Source organism: Ursus maritimus, unplaced genomic scaffold (assembly GCF_017311325.1).
Source record: "Ursus maritimus isolate PB19 unplaced genomic scaffold, ASM1731132v1 scaffold_6, whole genome shotgun sequence".
Classification (NCBI taxonomy): Eukaryota; Metazoa; Chordata; class Mammalia; order Carnivora; family Ursidae; genus Ursus; species Ursus maritimus.
This window is the reverse complement of record NW_024426774.1, coordinates 53,727,571-53,746,297: the sequence shown is the minus strand read 5'-3', so window position 1 is coordinate 53,746,297 and position 18,727 is coordinate 53,727,571. Positions and strand designations below refer to the sequence as shown.

Here is an 18,727-nt window from a genome sequence, read left to right as displayed (position 1 = left end):
ATGCTGAACCGATCCTCAGATACTGTCCGTGGCTAAGGGCCTCCGACTTCGGAGCCCTAGGAGGAAGGGGAGGTGAGCAGTCCCCTGGGGGGCAGGAGGGAGGAAAAAAGTAGATGACAAAATCAGAGAGGGGGTCCCTGCCTCGAGCTCCTCTGGCTGTTTTTCTTGGGCGCCTTTTTCACTGACTCGGGACTAACCATTGTGTTGTTTGTGACTGTTGTATTTTCTTGCAGACACCCCCTCTTCCCTCTCTTAGCACTGATTTTTGAGAAATGTGAATTAGCTACTTGTACCCCCCGCGAGCCGGGGGTGGCGGGCGGGGACGTCTGCTCGTCAGAGTCATTCAATGAAGATATAGCCGTGTTCGCCAAACAGGTCAGCAAAATATATGTTTAAAAAGTAAAGAAAAAAGAAAGAAAGAAAGAAAGAAAGAAAGAAAGAAAGAAAGAAAGAAAGAAAGAAACTCCCTCCCCCACCCAGCACATTTTCAAAAGTAACCAGTAAATAGTCCACCGTAAGCCATGCCTGTGACATCTACCCTGAGATTTTCCTCCCATAGGAGTGTCTGCGGACGACTTAAAATCACCCATAGTCTTCCCAACTCACGCTTCATAACCTAACGCAGAAAGCTCACTCTATAAAATAAAATCACAAGCACCACGCGCGGTAGCTGCCTTGGTCTTGGCGAGCAGGGCAGCGTCCTCTAGACGCATAGCTACTGGCAGAAGTAACCCTGAGCTCTGGGCTTCTTTTTGGCTTATTTGATTCACACTGAAGTGTTCCTGCGCGGGACGAACTCGGTGTCACCGAGCCCTTCCCGGAGGTTACATCTTGCCCCCGACAGGGTAATGAGGCAAGAAACTAGGAAGGCGACCAGATTTCAAATGTTCTTTCTTTCCTCCCCCCCCCCCACCCTCTCTCAGCTGCAAGGCGGCTGCAGACGTTTCCGTCCACGGACAAGTGGTCCGGGACAAGATCCCGGGGAAATAAATTCATCTCGAGAGGGGCCGGGCAAGCCGGCGCGGGGAAACGCGAGCTTTTGTTTTTTATGACAGCCGGGCAGCGCAGCTCTAATCAGCGCGGGGATTTATCTCCGGGCCTGTCAGCGTGTGTGCTTAAACTTTGCGGACTTCCCAGCCCTCAAAGTCGCGTCACCAGGGCAGCAACCGGGCAAGAGCCCCCAAAGCACCAGTATGCCCGAAAGGTGTGCGGAAAGCAGCAGAAAGTTTGCACTGTGAAAAGCCACACTTTGGGGACTATTTGGAATATTTTCCGTGCACTCTTTGCGAGGAACATTCTAGTCCAGGGATGTGGCCCTTTCAGGTGGGGTGGGGGCAGTGGGGCTGAGAAGGGGAAGAGCCATGGGAGAGGAGAGTGTTTACGATCCCCACTTAGATGCTTTGTTGTTGTTTTAGCTATTTTTTCCTCCTTAAGAAGTATAAACCTCTAGATGGTACCCAGTCCCTGCTATTAAGTTTTAGTGTTATTGTCATAAATCAAAATAACTCTATTTACTGGGGGGGGGGGGTTGATAGGCTGGAAATGGTAGAGCTGTGACAGCCAATTTTCTGCAAACTAGGAATAGGGTGCTCATTCTTTTTGTATCTTTGCAGATGATTCAAGCCATACAAGTATTAAGGTTTCATCTGTTGGAATTAGAGAAGGTAATTTCTCTAGACTCTTTTCCTTTTGCTTTCTCCTCACCCCCAATCTTGAGGGGGTGGGGTGGGGTGGGGTGGGGGGAGGGTTCTGAATGGCTGAAGTTCAGGCTTCTGAGACATTTGCATAAATGTCTTTCTTTCTGGTAATTAGTGTCAAGGCCAATCTTAGCGTCCATTTCTCTTTGCAGTTTAATTACAATTTCAGCCACTAAAATGGGCATTTCAAATGCCCTAGCCCTGTATTCATTCTTAATACTTTGCTGGCTTTGTATAAATAGTTGCAATTCTATGCATCTCTCTTGATGTTTAGAATGCTGCTGTGAGTTTGCTTCACAGGTTATACCTTTATGATCTCTTTTCTTCCTCTTCCCCCTTTTCTTTGCTACCTCTGGGTGGGTGGGTGAGGGAGTTTTGTTTAGTTTTGGTGAGTTTCTGGAAGACAGTCTGAGAGCAGCGGCAGGTCAGACACAGAGGAGAGGCGGAGGGAGGAGGAGGAGTGGGCAGGGAGTCTGGCGGAGGTGGTGGGGGAGGCATATTAAACCTTGTGCAGAGACAAAGCAGAGTTGATAGTTGTGTCAATTTCTTGAATCTGTGAATCCTGCACACACCCCACCTTCACACTCAAGAAAGGGTGTGGGATAACATGATTTTGCTAGCTGTTCTATAAATCTCAGCAATAAAAACTTAATGCATTGTAATTCAAACTAACATTAAATTGCAAGCACACTGGGGTTTCTTGTGAGTTTTTGCATGTCAGTGATGCCTGAGGCCTGTAAGAGACCGCTCCACTTATACCTAAATATTTTGAAGATTTCTTTTTCCTTTTTTAAAAAAATCAATTTGATACTTTTTTTGTGGCTGTAGGTGTTTTTCATATCATGAGTACTGGCAATTTGATTTTCTTCTATTTTTTAAAAGTATCCTAAAATATGCTTCTTATGGGTAGAATCCCTAATTACAAATGTTATAAGGACTTGGGCTGTCTGACATATATCCTATGCCACCACAGTACTGGTCCTTTGGAGATACACAGAGAGAGAGAGAGAGAGAGAGAGAGAGATCTCTACTATATATATATTCACGTTTTCCCTTAGATTCATTGGAAAAGGACTTATGATAAAGTAAGTGGATGAAATTAAATAGTTTACCTTAAATGTCACCCACGCAGGTCACCTCTCTAATGGCCACAGCCCTGGGAGCAGATGAATTTAACACGGGTGTTGAATATGTTGTAGCCTGTGAATCATCTTGTCACTGTCAATTTTCTGGGATATCTCTATTTTGCAAGAAAAGAAAGTTATTCCTAATTCTGGATGCGTCTGGGGGTCTCTGGAGGACAATTGCTCTGTGTTTCCCTATTTGGAAGTTTGGATCTCACAAGGGGGGTGGTTTGCACTTGTCAATGTCATTTATGCACTCCTGATTATATTTCCATTTTTTTATTTCTGTCATAATGTAGGTACACGAATTATGTGACAATTTCTGCCACCGGTACATTAGCTGTTTGAAAGGGAAAATGCCTATCGATCTGGTGATAGACGACAGAGAAGGAGGATCAAAATCAGACAGTGAAGATATAACAAGATCAGCAAATCTGACCGACCAGGTACGCGCTTTTCAATTTCAACATCCTTAGAAAAAAAAAATCTGTATGCATATTGCTTGCTGGGTCACTACCACCTCCTTTTATTATTTGCATATGATTAAGTCCCTTTTAGATACATTTCCATCGAAATGAAAATTTTTGAATAATGTGGCTATTATTGCTTCATTAAGGCTGGCTCTGGGATTCGACCTGGAGAGATGAGCTTGTAAAAGCTTTGCCTGCAAACTTGACCTGTTTCTTGTCGCTTTTAATTTTTGTCTTTATTTTATTTACCCTCTATAATAATGGGAGTGTTAACTGCCAGTGACCGCCTCTGATTGCAGGGCTTTGTTCTGGAGCATTTTTTTCCCCTTCTATTTCGAAGAAAAGAAAAGTGTAGGGTCTGCTTATTTCTTATTTTATTAGGAATAAACCCAAGATAGGTGGTCTAAGAGAGACAGCGAGGGTTTGAAATCTAGCAAATGCTGGCTATTTTCTCCCTGTCTATACGGCTCATTAGCCTGTCTTGTCAGTTTTCCTCGGCCGAACGCTTCTAGACCTCACTGAACATTGCTTTGTGCAGTGCTCGCTGCAAGCTCGCCCATTTTATTGTACTTAATAGAAAAAATAAGACCAGGCCGAGGTTATAAAAACAGATAAATATGGACGTTTCTCCTCCTCCTTTCCACTCATCCTTCAGCTGGTACGTGCACTGGGCCCTCTGGGTTGGCAGCTTGTGGAAGTGTCAGCGTCAGGGGCACCCCGGCGACTCCCTCCGTGTGGTGGTGGGGGACTTCGCGCCGCCTTCGCTCTCAACGGCCGGCCTTTGCTTGCTTCGCCCCCTCCTCTCCGGTCCTCCCTCCAGGCCCTTCTTCCGCGGCGTTGCTAAGTGGGGACGACTTTTATTTGGAGTTGCTGGGGGGGGGATTTCTGTCGCTCTCTCACCCTAACACCACTGTTTGCTCCCAGTCTCTCTCTCTGTCTCTCTGTCTCTCTCTCCCTCCCTCTCTCACTCTCTCTCTCCTGTCGCTGCGTCCCTGGATTGGCCCAAAGAAGTTGCAAAAATGCAATGAAAGTGAAAACCTGAGGAGCGGGTGAGATGAAACGGGCTCAGGACAGCTCTCCGTAGCGAATTGCTGCAACGCGAGTAGAGATTTGGGTTGCGGGTCTCCTCTGGCCTCTCCATACATAAGTGAAGGCCTAGAGTTGTTTCTCTTTCTGACTTGGCACGTGAGTTCCGTCTTGGGGGGAGAGATCAGCCTGCCTTTGTTAAGCCAAAGGACAGCCAGTCCTGCGGAGTTTCCTTTGCAAGCGCTGCCATGATCACTGTTGGCTAGCCGCTATCTTGGAGAGTCCTTGCAGGAGTGCCCGACTCCTGGGTCTTGGTGTCATCTTAAAGTTTTCTCCTCTCAACATCACCCTCTTAAAATAAATTCCCAGCTTGGATTTCTCTCGGTAATTCCGCGACAGAGGCCGAATTCCTCCTTTCCCCAAGAGCGGTGGAGGGCAGGCAGAGCTGAGCTTTAAAAACGCCAATGCGCCGGTTCTTTACTATGATTTGGCAAGTTGCAAACTTTCGGCAGTGTAGACGGGTGTACAGAACAGGCAGTCTGCGCAATCCCTGTGCGGCCCCGCCGAGGTGGGAAAACTGCAGGCGGCTCCCGGCCCGGCTCCGGCCCTGCGGGCTGCCGGGACTCCCGCCTGGTTCAGCCCGCCAGCCCTCGCCCTGGAGCTGTTAAATGCAGATTCCGCTGAGGAACCCTTGGGTAGCTGCTGTTGAATAAAAATTGTAATCCAACAAGCCTAACTAGAAAATGGGATTCTAAGAGCTCCGGAGTGCTGGGTACATAAAGCTATTTGAGCAAATTACAAGAATCGCTTAGGGGCATGAATGAAATCAACACTTTAATTGCCTCCAAAATGAAGATTTATACCCCATTTTCTCAACGAATCATTATTTTATTAAAGTCAAAGATAAAGGACCAAAGCTATGGGTTTTATTGGGGGGGGACATAAAATTGATATAACATCATTGAGTTTTCTCCCTACTCCTTCGGTAAACTTTTGTTACACAGTTACCTTAATTTGAGGTATGCAGATTGGTAGGCAATTGTAGTGGATGAAAATTCGCATTTTTTCCTCCTCCCTCACCTAAAAAATGAGAAGTGTGCATCCCGCCCCCACCGCTTACTGGTGGGCTTCGCAGCTTTAGCTGGGCTCGTGGCGCTGTTGGCCAATGCGCGTGGACGCACTCGCGTGACCCCTTCAGCTCACCTAGGTCTTGGTCGGAGGGCAGCAAATCCAAGTTTGTTTTTCCTAATTGTCCGCTTCCCGGGAACCAGGAGCGAGTGTGCCTGGGCTCTCTTTGGAGCTGGGAGCTGGGAGCGCGGGGCGCACGCGGGACCTAGCCTCGCCCCGGAGTGGAGTCCCCTGCTCTGGGAAGTGGGGAGAGAGAGACCAGGCACTAGGGCCGCCCGCTGGGCGCCAGTTCTTCGGACTGAAGCCTGCCTGCAGGTCCCTGGGGGCGCTGGACCCTTAGTGCGGCGCCCCGGGGACTGGGCCCAAAAAGGACGGTCTCGCCACCTGTCTGCGAATGTGGCCCAGCCAGTTTGAGCCCCCGCAGAGGGTACTCTCCGGGACTGGATGCTTCAGGTGTGGTGCGAGCGCTGGTCCTCGTTAGCTCATTAACCCCTCTGTCTCTAGGGCCTGCTGGCGGCACGGTTTATTTTATTTTACTTTTACCCTTGGAGGGCGCGAAGGCTGCCACCCGCGCAGGGACCTAGGATCGACGACTTTGATACCAGCCGGTTTCCCGGAGGGCTAAGTCGGCGGATATCAATTTGGCCTCGTAGCGATGCCTTTTTTTTTTTTTTAATTTTTATCAGATGAAGACACTAGTAGAAGCCGTAATCTCGTTTCTCCCCCCCCCCCAATTCCCGCCCACTTCCACTCTCAGACCTCAAGGAGCCAGGCCTGAGAGTCACCTCCCGCGGGCGCAGGCCTCCCGGGCGCCCTCTCCCGAGGGCCTCGCTCTCAGCTGGGTACCGACGCTCCCGACGCCCGGAGACTGGGGGCAGCGAGGGGCACCTGGGGCTTCCGGGCCTCCGCTCCGGGCGAGGGCCGGGCTGGGCCCCGGGAGCCGGAGCAGCGAGGAACTTTGGTGCGAGGCGTGGAGGCGAGGGTTGAGCCTGGTTGTCAGTGGAGAAGGAAGCGGGCCCGTCAGGAGGCGGGACGCCTGCTTGGGGGGTTCAGGTGGAACTGCGGGCGTCAAAAGGGGTTAGGCGGGGAAGAGCCTGGGCGCCCAGATGTTAGACTTTAGGTCTCGCTGCCAGAAGGAGCCGTCGAATGAAGTCTTCCTTCCCAGGGCTGTCCGTTGCTCGCCACTCCTTGAATCTAAGCATTTTCCACTCCAAGAACCGGTCCAGAGAGTGGAGAGAGAGGAGTGAAGAGTCTCCCGACCCTAAGGCCGCCTCCCGAGGTGGCCACGCCTGCTCGTAGCGAGCGCGGACTAGCTGGGCCTGTGCTAGGGCGCCAGCCCCGGTTTCCCACAAGCAGCGGGAGGCAAAGAAATGGTCCCTTTGGATTACAATTTTTATTCAACAGCAGCTCTCCGGGGGGTCCTCAGCTGAATCTGCATTTAACAGCTCTTGGGCGAGGGCTGGCGGACTGCACAGGGCGCCCTGTTGCATGTTAATCCAGATTTGTGCCTGACATCTGGGGAGAAGTAATGTGGCTCAAGGAGATGGAACCAGAAAGCCACGCACGCCAGGCAGGTTAAATGCCAAGTGCTGCTAAAACTCCCAGGGGAGGAGGATCGGCCTCCGGGGCCAGGCTGGAGAGCGCCAGGCCTGGGGCCTCTGGGATCCGGGGCAGCCTTGGGCCAGTGAGCTTTGGTTCCCAAGTGGGCTAGGAAAACCCTGCTGGCGATTGCTTTATTTTAAAAGTGCGGGGTGTTGTTTCTAAAGCATCTTTTGAGTTAAAGAATTCTTAAAACTGAACTTGGACTTGACTGAAAACGCCCCCTCCCTGCAAATTTGGGTAGGGATGCTTCCAAGGGAGAATTAGCTTTCTCTTTTGGGGAGGTGTTATGGTAAGGAATGGGGATGGGAGGGCAAGGGACAGCCTAGTGTCCTTGATGAATCAGATCTGCTGCTTTAGAAAAAAAATAGATGAGGCCACTGGGTATTTTACTAATACTAGAAATGCAGGCAATTTGTTTTCATCCAATAAGAAAACTGGCCACAAACAGCAAGAGACAGGAAAATGGTCCCTTTGTCAGGTAGTTTGTTTCTAAATGCTTACACATGGACACGTCTTATTTAAATTGTAAATACTTCACAGGGTCCCAATTAATGCCTTTGTCTTGGAAACTCTCAGTCCACAGGCCTTGCATCGATGGGGGTCTTAGATTCATCTAACTTTACTCTTTGATTGTTGTTGTGGGCCTTGTGTCGTACTCTTAATTCCTTTTTTTTTTTTTTTTTGAAATATGTGAAGGGAAATTATGGCAAGATTCTCTTTAATGATTAAATAATAAGGTGTTGACTGCTTGTCACTACATTGGCTAATTGGGATGTTCGTTCTGGGTCCTTTATGGCTTAGTATCCTTTGAATTAAAACTTAATTGTTTACCAGGTGTGTTTTTATTGTTGCTTTCTGGTTGGGTTTTTTAAAATTTTAATCCCAGTAGAGTTAACATACAGCGCTATGATAGTTTCAGGTGTACAATATAGTGATTCAACAGTTCTATATATTACTCAGTGCTCATCAAGGTAAGTGTGCTCTTCATCTGATTGGCTTTTAGTGTGTATCTGTGTGTGAATTTCAGAGTAGGGATGTATTGATTCCTAATATGGGCACTTAAAAAACATTTTAGGATAAGCAAGTGAAGAGTATATGCAGATGGGTTGAGATCAATTACATTGTTAAATGTCTGTTAAGTCTAAATGCTAATACTACAAAAGTTAGTCCCTTTTCATAGTGCATCTCTCTGTCTCACTCTCTCTCTCTCTGTCTCTCTCTCTCAAGTGAAAGTCCCCCAGTGCGAGTTCCACGGTTAATGGAAAGCAATGATACTAATGCTACTTTGTATGAAGTAAAGCCCTAACGGTAACTGTTGTTCAGTGATTTAACTAGCTCTGCAGCAGTAGGTCACTCAAATAGCAATCCCTCTCCAACCAGAATGACTCCATTGCTCATGATTTGGAAATATATAGAGTGGTTGTGTGCACTGTTGTTATTGGTCCTAACTTAGAGACTTTTATAAGAAAACATGGAGAAGCTTACATAGTAGAGGAAGATGAGCAGAAGGAAGGAAGGGGGGAAAAAGGAGTAACATGTGGGCACTGCTTTCAAAAAAGTAACAGATATAATGCTATAATTGCTCAACTTTGAAAATAAACAAATTTTAAATCATTATATTTTCAAACCCTTGTATGTTTAAATGTTAAAATGTTTGTCATAGTCCAAAAGATTTAAAACACAGCTGTTGCTGGGTGAGGGAAGGAAAATTATGCAGAAAAAACTCCATACTCTTAAAAATAAAGACTGTTTGTGACCCCATGGTAGAAACAGGCTTATTAAGGTCAGGCAGATAGGCTAAAATATTGACACGAGGCCTACAGTAGTAAAACTAGCATACCTTCCCTCGCAGGTAGACTGGGAGATACTGTGAAGAATGCATAACAAGTTATATTAAGACACTTGTCATAAATGAAAATATTGTCAACATGAATTCAAATGAAGTATTTTTGTATTGGTGATGTTATGCTTTCCATCGCAATAACAATATTTTCTTATGAAACGTAAATATGTCAAACAAATGTGAAATGCTTAAGTTTTAATAAATGATCATTTAATCATCAAACACAGCCCAAGTATGTATACAGAAACTTTTAAGGGAAAGTCGGCATACTGCCAAATTCCTATAGAGACTAGCAGGGAAATGATAAAAAAAAAAAAATGAACACAAAATAAGACTTCCTGTAAGAAGGTGTATAATTCAACATTGTTTGACTCCACTGTCAGGGAAATAGTTGAAAGATAGTAAACTGATACCATTCTCATTCATTTTTGTTACACAGTCTTAAATGTTTGCAGTGGTAATGTTTTACGTGGCCTTTTTTGGATTATGATAGCTGTCATATGTGTATCAAAGTATTACTTGAATTTACGTTATAATTGAAGCAGGTTTTTTTGGTCATTTCTCCTGAGTGCAAAACATTTAATTATTTAATATTTAAAAATTACACCAAGACTATGGGAAAGTATTCTTTTACAGATAGATAAAAATAAAATATATGTGACTGTGTGTCTGATAGTTGTCAGATGTCAGACTTAAAGTTTTCCGAAATCCCCAGTGAAACAACACTGCTGTAAATCAGGTACGACTTGGTGGTCCCTCTCAGTAGGACCCATCGGCATAGAGTACCTGTTTGAAAAGTTAGAGTCTAAAACACAAAATACAGTCTTCCAATTTGAATTTTAATAATAATTCCAAAATTTGACTTTTGGGATCCAGTAAAAGTTCGGGTATTTTGTTATCTTTAATATTTGTGAATAAACCTTACGTGTATAAAATCAATTTTGAAAAATTCAAGCAGTTGAGTGCGCGTATGTAGTGTAAAAATAAAAGGACATTCTCACCATATCCTTAATTAAAAGTGCCATGATTTCAGGGGTATAGGAATTTGCAAGAGCTTTTTGGAGTCTTCAAGCAGCCTCTCTAGGAAGTATACCTATGTTGGGCAAATTGCTGGATTTCCCACACTTGTGAATTTGACATTTTAATAAATGGTACAAAGGATACCATGTGAAATAAGCAAGAATATAGTCATTTAAAAATTTGTCACTAGAATCCAGTTTCAATCAATTTAATGCATTCATGTGTGCAGAATTAAAGCAATTGGCAACACTTTACTAGACTCTCTCTGAACACATTTTTTTTCCCAGATAGCATTTCTTAATCTAGGAAATACATTCTTGTTAAAGGAAAATGGAAGAGTGCAAATCTTTTGAAATTGTTTTAGATTTCTGGACTTCTTGTTAAGAATTCCTAAAATTGACTAAACATACCATTAAAAGTTTATTCTCTGATGGAAAAAAAAGCTTAGTTCTATGTTTATTGAATTATATACCTGTTGTTCATTGGCATCACGAGTATATACAGTTAAATCCAAATTATAGCCTGGACAAGTCATTAACTCTCTTCAAGATATGCAATAATCCTGCTATCACTTTTCCATGACATATGCACCACTGTGTATGCCATAAACTAACGGAGGATAAATAAATTGTAAAAATAAATTCTATATTATTTATAATCCTCAAAAACACATTTCTATAACTGATTCTCCCACTGGTACTATTCATGACTCCATTTACAATTAGTAGGATTTATAATCATGAGGTTAAGAACCTTGAGTGTGAAATGTTGTGGTTCTTTAAAAAACTTAAATGAAATAGTAGTTTTCCTCAGAAAGGAAGTGCTGTTACTGTTAATAAGGTTGCTAAGTAATACTCTTAAAGTCACCATGACTTTTTATGAGTTTACCAAGTTTAAGCAACATGCTTAGTCTCCCTACTTTTATTTCATTTTGACACAATACAAAGTCTTATTTTACAATGGATTTAAGCGTATGTTATTTTGACTCATATAGAAAATCGTGGTAGGTGGATAATTAACATTTTGAGCGATATTAGAATGATTCCCGGACAACACATAACTTGGAATTAATTAGTGCTGATGAATTCCCATTCCTCTAGATTTTCCCCTTATACTTTACAACACCACGTGGTAGCGTGTTTATTATTAGTTGTAAATATCTGGGTTGGTGGTTATTATTTAGCAAAGTCGGGCTCTGGTTCTTTCTTTCTAATCACTTCTTTGCCACTGTTTGGTAAACCTCCTAGGCCTGAGATTTGAACTTAAACTAGTTTGCTAGGTCTCATTTCCCTGTTTGATTACCTTGTGGGCTATTACCCACACGTGGGTTTATTTTCCTGCAAAGATGAAAAATGTGACTCACTTTAGAACAGGAATGAGAAGAGACCAAAGTCATCAAATATTCCCAGCCTGTGCTTTACAATTAGGAACAAAACTGAAAACTATTGTTCTTGTTTGCCTTCCCTAGGGCTCTGAATACTTGATATAAAGATTCATATCAGGCCTTTTGTGTTCTTCCTCTTAAGGCCTAAATGTTTATTTTCAACGACTGTATTCTTAACGGATAGTCCATATTTGTTCCCAGACCTCCACGATTTGCATTTTGTTCTGCATTTGCATTCACATTATGTCCCATAGAAACTCTTTAAAGTGAAGTGTGTTTATGACTATTATGAAACTCTGGAAAATGAAGTTTATAATGAAATCGACACAGTCATCAAAAGGACAATGAAGGGAGCAATTTGATGTAAACCCAGAGTTTTCTTGTGCCATCCCAACTTGTAAAAGGCTTATCTCTGTTTTAAAAAAAAATATTAGAAGCTGAATGAATAAGAATTTCTTTGACAATAAAACTCCTCCTAATGTCTCCATAACTATTTGGATGTGTTCTCGAACATTAACTTAATTTGATAGACAAGCTATAATTAACTGTGACCTATAGTGTTTTCTGTTATTCAGAGACTATTCCTTAGCGATTTGAAAACTTAATTTCCAACTAAATGGTGTACAGTGTCTGATGCTCTAAAGGCCTACTTATACCATTTACAAGAAGTGGAAATAGTTTGTGTGTCTCTAGGGCTTCAAAGGGAGATTCTTTGAGGGTGGGACTCATAATTTTTATAGTGTAAAATCCTAGCAAACTAACCAGTGCAGGTGGGCTTTGGGGGGGATTTTTTTTTTTTTTTTAAGGTAGCCTTCCTTTCTGTTCACTGCAGTGTTAAACGTTATTCGCAGGGAAGAAAAAATAAAGCCACTGTGTTTCATGAGACAAAATCTCATGCATGACATTTTAAGTCTAGTTATTTTATTGATTATAAAAAGCAGTAGTGTAGAGAGAGAATTAAAAATTGCAGCACATAGGTAGGATGCTGCAATCAGAATAGAAACTTTAACAGTAAAATTAAATTGGGTATTTTGGGTTTAGTTGAAACATCGGCTTGAAAGTTCCCACCCAGATCTGGAATCATTTTAAAACCCCCGTGTCAGAATATTTAAGTGTAAGAACTTTGTGGTAATTCCTCATTGAACGTTACTTTCATTTGAAATTGTTCATTCAGAGGAGACTCAGTGTCATGAGTAGCTACTCTGCCCTTCGCTCTTGAACAGTTCAGATAAATGTATTATTTATTTACAGTCTATTGTATACATTATTTATGGGAAATATGCTATAACTATACAGAGCATATGGAACTTATCTTTGAGAGATATGGGCGGTATCTCCACCCAAAATGGCATAACCCTAAGTAGATAATAGGGCTACCCTCAGTGTGCAGATAAGTGTCGTCTCTTAGAGCTCCGTTACGTGTTTGTATGTCATCATTCCAGACGCACATGCGTTTTTCCATTTTCATTTTAATTGTCATAGTTTTCTTGGCTCTAGCTTCTGCCAAAGGGAATCAGGAACTTTACATTTCACATTGGTCTTGGTGATACATTCATATGTTTGAGGACAAAAAAAGATACTGAGGAGCAGAACATTAACCCCTTCATTTCTTTCAATGTGCTTCTTTGTCCCTTAATGTGTTTACAATTTCCTGAAGAATATTGTCCATGAAATTTTAATGCTAGTTGTGTATTTGGTAGCTTGGCCTATTGTTTCACCACATTTGGGGATTTTGTAAGGTGTGTTCAATAACAAAATCACCAAGAAAAATATCAGACTCCTTGTGTCCTGCACTTCCTTGCGCAGAATAATAGAGACATCTAGACTGTGCTGCTTCTATGCATATCAAGTGTATTGTTGGTGTTCAAGTATTTTTTATTCTGATAATTATTCAAAGCCAGTAACAATCTGCATTTGAGCGAGTATAAACATTTTTATTCTGGAATTTGGAATTTGCAGCAACTCAATTTTATTTTCCAAATTACCCTGCCATTTCAATTAGGTGCATTGTTCTTCACTCTTCTGTTTCGACATTCTGAAGGTTTGCTTGCCACCCTAGTAGTGAGTTGTTTGAGTGTTTAATATTTATTGAGGGCATGTAAAGAACGTGCCAGTAGAAAAAGAGGAGAATGAAACATTAAGAAATCAATTATGGGGCTTTTCTTCACTTGTAGTATACTTCTAATACTCCACATACTCAATAACTGCTAGAATAGTATGAACAGCCTCAGAATAATAGCCTTGCATATGGCTGAAGAATGGCATTCCGATGAAGTGGAATCCCTTAAAAAGTAAACCAACAGTAAAACTGAGACTCCTGCTTCTCGAATTGACGGCCACCTTGGTTGATCCCTCAGTTAAGTGACTTGAAATATAGAGAACTTGGCCATTCTAAGAATCAGAAATGTAAATTAAATTTCAAAATGCCTTGAGAAAGAGCTTTCTGATGATTTCACCAAAGATAAATAATGAAGGAAAGGGAGAGCGAGAGAGCTCAAGGATTCAAAAATCCTTGAAGAATGACAGATACTTTGAAAATACAAGTTGGTTGAAAATATAAAAAGCTGGAAATGCTTCTGAAAAAACCACAGGGAAATTAGAGAATACCCTGTAGCTAATTGTTGGTGGAAATCAGTGGTAAATGTAAATCTCTATGATTCTTTTGTTCAAAGTATAATGCTATAAGGAAAAAAAACACAACAATACATCTTGGCTGAATGGTTTGTTTTTTTTTTTCTTCTCATGTCAAAATTGTGGATTTTCTGATTTGAGAGTTTAGAAGTAGAAGAGATTTCAGAAACACTAGAGAAGAGCAATTAAGTGTACTGATTGTAACTTTTAGTTACACAACCTCTCAGGCTGGGAGTATTTCAATAAAATGTATATAACTTAGAGCCAGAGCACTGGTGTTTGACTCTAGGCTTTGCTGGGAGAGGATAAGGCCCTGTCCGCCGTGAGCCTTAGTGTCATCATCTGTAACATGGGGATAAAGAACCCATCACGTGGAGTTACTGTGACAACTAAATGTGAATGAATGGAGAGCATTTAAAACCCGAAACCTTAAATAAGCAGCATAGTGAATGATATTTTATCCCCTTGTATTCCACCCAATCTTCAGCAGCCTGAGTTTGATTTGGGGAGGGAAGATAGGGTGGTTGTTAATGAGGTGCTATTTTATAGACCCTTTTATAATCAAAGAGTTTAAGGAAAATGTCTTTTTCATTCTTACTAGGTGGGGTCACTATTATTCTGACTTCCTCCTAGTGTAAAAGAAGACTGGGCACTCAGTCGTGTTGCTGAGACAGTACAGAGAATCACTACAGCGGCGCTTTCAGGTTCAGCCTCAAGTAATAGTTCTGTGCAGATCTCGTGCTGAGTACTTTTCTCTACATTTCTGAGTGCAAATTTGCTTCATGGCTAGCGGCCAGTTGCTTACAAGGTCTTATTATCTACTCGTGCTAAGGATACAATGTTTTCTGCATTATCGGGATGTTCTTTTTGCTAGGATCGTTGCCTAGAAAATTTGTGGTTTGAAGTTGTTTTATATAAGACACTTTTGGGTTTATTTTATCTTAATTTGTTTGCAGAATGAGGAGCACTGAATACTGAGTTTCAAATGTAAAATAAAACATTGGGAAGCAAGCAATGTTACAAAAGGGATTTTATAACATCAGGTAATACTGGCATATAATTTATGGATCTTCTGTCACTCCTAAATAGAAATGATAGAAAATAATCTGAATTTCAGCAGAAAGCTCTCAGAAGATAAATAAGGAGTATGGTTTGAAATATTTACATACAAATATTTGGAGATACAGTGGTGCCGGTTGGATTAGAGTGTTTGTTTGTTTAAACATTTTAATTCTGAATTACAGTTCACAGGTATTGCAGGAGTAGAGGTATATAGAATCGTTAGTCATTTAATATAAGGGTTTACTTTTATTAATTGCATGCCAGCCAGAATACAATAGCACAGGAAAAGGAGAGATTATTGAAACATAAATAAGTATTTTTACTAAGATTCCTAGTGTAATAAGGCTTTATTGGCTCTTCCGTTCATGAGATTTTTCTCCGCAACAAACTGCTTAGTAGAATTTGAACATTCAGGGCACCTGAATAATTTCTAAATTACTCATCTACTTTCCAGTTATAAGACGGGTAAAACTGCTTGTTATCCCTTGGTAGTAGTTTCCCTTTGTAGTAATTGTTCTTTTCCCATGTTATTGTTGGAGTGCACCTGCCCCGTGTAGGAATCAGTGTTATCTTCCGAGATCACGGTGGGGGGTCACCCTGAGATGCTACTAGCCTCGGTCCTCGAAGTAGACAGATTGGACCACAGGTATCAGTGCTGTGTGGATTTCACAAGGAATGCTTTTGGAATATTTCAGGTGGTGTTTTATATCCGTAGACTTGTTCCTCAGCCTTGTCGATTTCATTTTTAATGTCGTGGATGAGTTAATTCCGCTCTGCAGGTCAGTAATGACCTGAGAGTGTCAGAGTTGAGTCCTAAAAGGTATCAGGCTGTGAAAGTCAGATCTTAAGGAGCACGGGGAAAGTGACCCAGTGTACTGGGTCTGGCCTCTTTAGGCCACTGCCTTCACACCTGCCACAGCGACCAGCCCTGGAGCCTGAGGAGGGGAGCTAGGCTCAGGCACTGGCAGGAGAGCAGGCAAATAGTTAAGGGCTGGTAGATTTTAAAGATGCATCTGACTGCCAGACTGCTTTAAATTTCATCACAACATAATTAAAAACATTAAAGTTAGTTCCTTTCCACATTCTTTTGCCTTCTTCCTCATGCACACGACGTGTGTAGGTTGCTGTGTGTGCGGAAGTGGTGAGTGTGCACGTGAGTGTGCACTGGTGCCTCTCCCCGTGTTTGAACCTGAGGCTTCGGGGATTCCTGGAGCTCATACAATCACCTGATACAAAACTTTTCATTTAAAGATGAAATTACTCCTGGGAGAATTTTCACCAAAGGCAAAAAAGCACAAAAATTCTTCTCCTCCTCTCTACATGCCTCATTACACAGAGATAGAGGATTCAGTGTTTGAAAAATGATCATTTTTGTAGGTTTTATTTGTGGTACGTGAGAAGTGGGAAATCTGGAACTCCATTTAACAGACGCTGTCCCTGCCTTCACAAACTACCCGCCATTACCGTTGTACGATCGTGTATATCTAAATAAATAAATTCATACATATATATTTAAAGCAGTACATCAGAGTTGCTAAGTTTTAGGAAGTTTTCAGAAGTCTACCTTATGGGATGCTGAATTAGACACCCTTATGCCATGTGTGAGGATACCGGCTGGCTCCAGCGTGGTGAGCACCATAACTAAGGGATAATTGGATAATCGTTGAGATGCGTTCCTAGATTAAACGTTCACAATGGCAAATATGGTAGGGCTGGAAGGGGAAGTGTGGTGTCTTGGTGAGAGCCGCAGAATCTGAGTGGGGATGCTGGATTTCCATTGTCTCACCCCTAATTTACCATCTGCCCTGAGTCACCAAAATTACCCGTCAGGCCTCTGCTAAGTGGGTTAGTAATAAGCACATTTTATCGCGGCATTAAAAAGGGGCTCAACAAGCACCCTGGCAGGCCTACAGACTTGGCAAAGGAGAAGGAGTGGGGGCGGGGAGAGGGAAGGAAATGAGAAAAAGGAGGAGAGTCAAAGGAGAAAGTTGGAAGAACTGTGTGAGGGAGGTAATCTCGTGAAGAGTGGGCCTCCCTGCAGCCGGCCTGGGCCACCCTGAGGGACACCTCAGGCCACCAGCAGTCTTCACCGAGCACAACACTCGCCTCCCCAACTTTATCATTCAGCAGGATGGAGTGTGGACTTAGAAAAGGTTTCGCTTCCAGACCATTCCCAAGCACATTTTAATGTGGCCCCTGAATCCACGCCTGTGGGCACACTCAAGTATTAATCTGTGAGCTTCTGGTATTTAAAAATATCTAAAAGCTTAAAGGGTAAGAGGACAGTTTCACTGTGTTAAAAAAAAAAAAAAAAGGCACTGCCCAAACTTGCCATACTTAAATGAATTTGCTTAATGATTTCCAGGGATTTTTTTTGGAAATCTGTGTAAAGAATTTTATACTTTTAATCTGAATGACCCGAATTTGAAGTTGGATAGACATAGCCTCAAAGGACTAGTTTTGAGAACAGGGTTTACCTAGGGCTCTAGCAAAGTGTAGGGGCTCTTTGTGGTTGATTGAGTTGAATGCTTATACTGTATATTTGGGTTATCAAGCAAATGCAAATGGGGGCCACCAAGATTTTTAAATAGGGCTTTTAGCCTACCAGACTTTAAATAACTCATAAAGAAAGAAATCCTAAGACTTCCAGTTTTTCAACTTCAAGTGCACCCTGGTAAACGTGTATCCGCTAGTATAGCAGTACCTGGACCCCTTCTCTCCTCCCCTCTCTGTGTATGGATCTCTCTGGTCCCTTTTCTCTGATGGCATCATTGATTGGGTAACATATAAGGCATCGTTTCTGCTGAAGTTCTGTGCCTTTAAGCATCCTGAGAGACACCATTGAGACAGAAGTGAAAAGTCTAGGGGTGGGGACTAATGAGATGTGGCCACCCCGGCTGTGTGTGATGGCGGCCATCAGCGAGCCCGTCTGTCATGGCTCACGGACAAGGGCATACCCGTGGGTGCGGACGTCCGTAGAGCCCGTGCAGGTGTGGGAACATGAGCGTGCGTGCACCGAAGCATCGGGCACATGGGTGCTTTCCCCACGTGGACTGGCGACTCCCCTGCTCTGGACGGACTCCCCTGGTCTGGAGGGACTGCACTGTTCACTTTGGGACACGAGCCAGCTCTTTTAGGCCACGAGAGATCATTTGCTAAAGAGACCCTGGTGGTTTGAAAAAGTAAATGTACTTCCCAAAGAGGATACTCCCTATGGATAGGTGGATAGACCAGCTTCACAGTTTGAACCCTCTGATTATTTCCTCAATTTCTACGTAGCTGCTAGCTGACCTCTTCAGAGTCAAGATCAGCAGACTCTCATTTATCTACCTCTTTGAATGGGACTGGTAGGGTAGACATTTTGAAGAACAAAACCCCACTATTTTTGATCTGGGGAAAAAATGATTCTGACATCATATTGATGTGATAAACGACCAAGTGAGAAAATATGTCAAAGTGCTTTGTATACTGTAAAGCGATTTCTAAATATTAGGCATCAAATTAAACCTGATGGGGTGGGGAGGAGCAAACCACCTTTAAATCATGTTATTTGAAGGTGAAAATAAGATCAGTGTGCATTCCCTGAGCACACACCAGCTGGGAGGTGGCCCAAGGCATACCAAACTGCACACGGAGTCAGCTCAGGTTAGCTATTCTTTCCAGAAGGTCTGTAAACTGAATACACCTGTATGTAGATATTTCAGGTTTGACTGGATCAACCTATGTCATTACATTACAAA

General features: G+C 42.8%; 1 protein-coding gene across 2 annotated transcripts in view; it reads left to right on the top strand.

Annotated features, from left to right (window-relative positions):
- MEIS1 (Meis homeobox 1) overlaps window positions 1–18,727 on the top strand; it is a 132,147-nt gene that overhangs the window by 4,827 nt on the left and 108,593 nt on the right. For both annotated transcript variants that reach the window (XM_040623398.1, XM_040623399.1), the window contains exons 3-5: window positions 234–375; window positions 1,614–1,664; window positions 3,121–3,267. In XM_040623398.1, coding sequence (XP_040479332.1) covers window positions 234–375; window positions 1,614–1,664; window positions 3,121–3,267 — 340 coding nt within the window. The remainder of the gene's footprint in view (window positions 1–233; window positions 376–1,613; window positions 1,665–3,120; window positions 3,268–18,727) is intronic.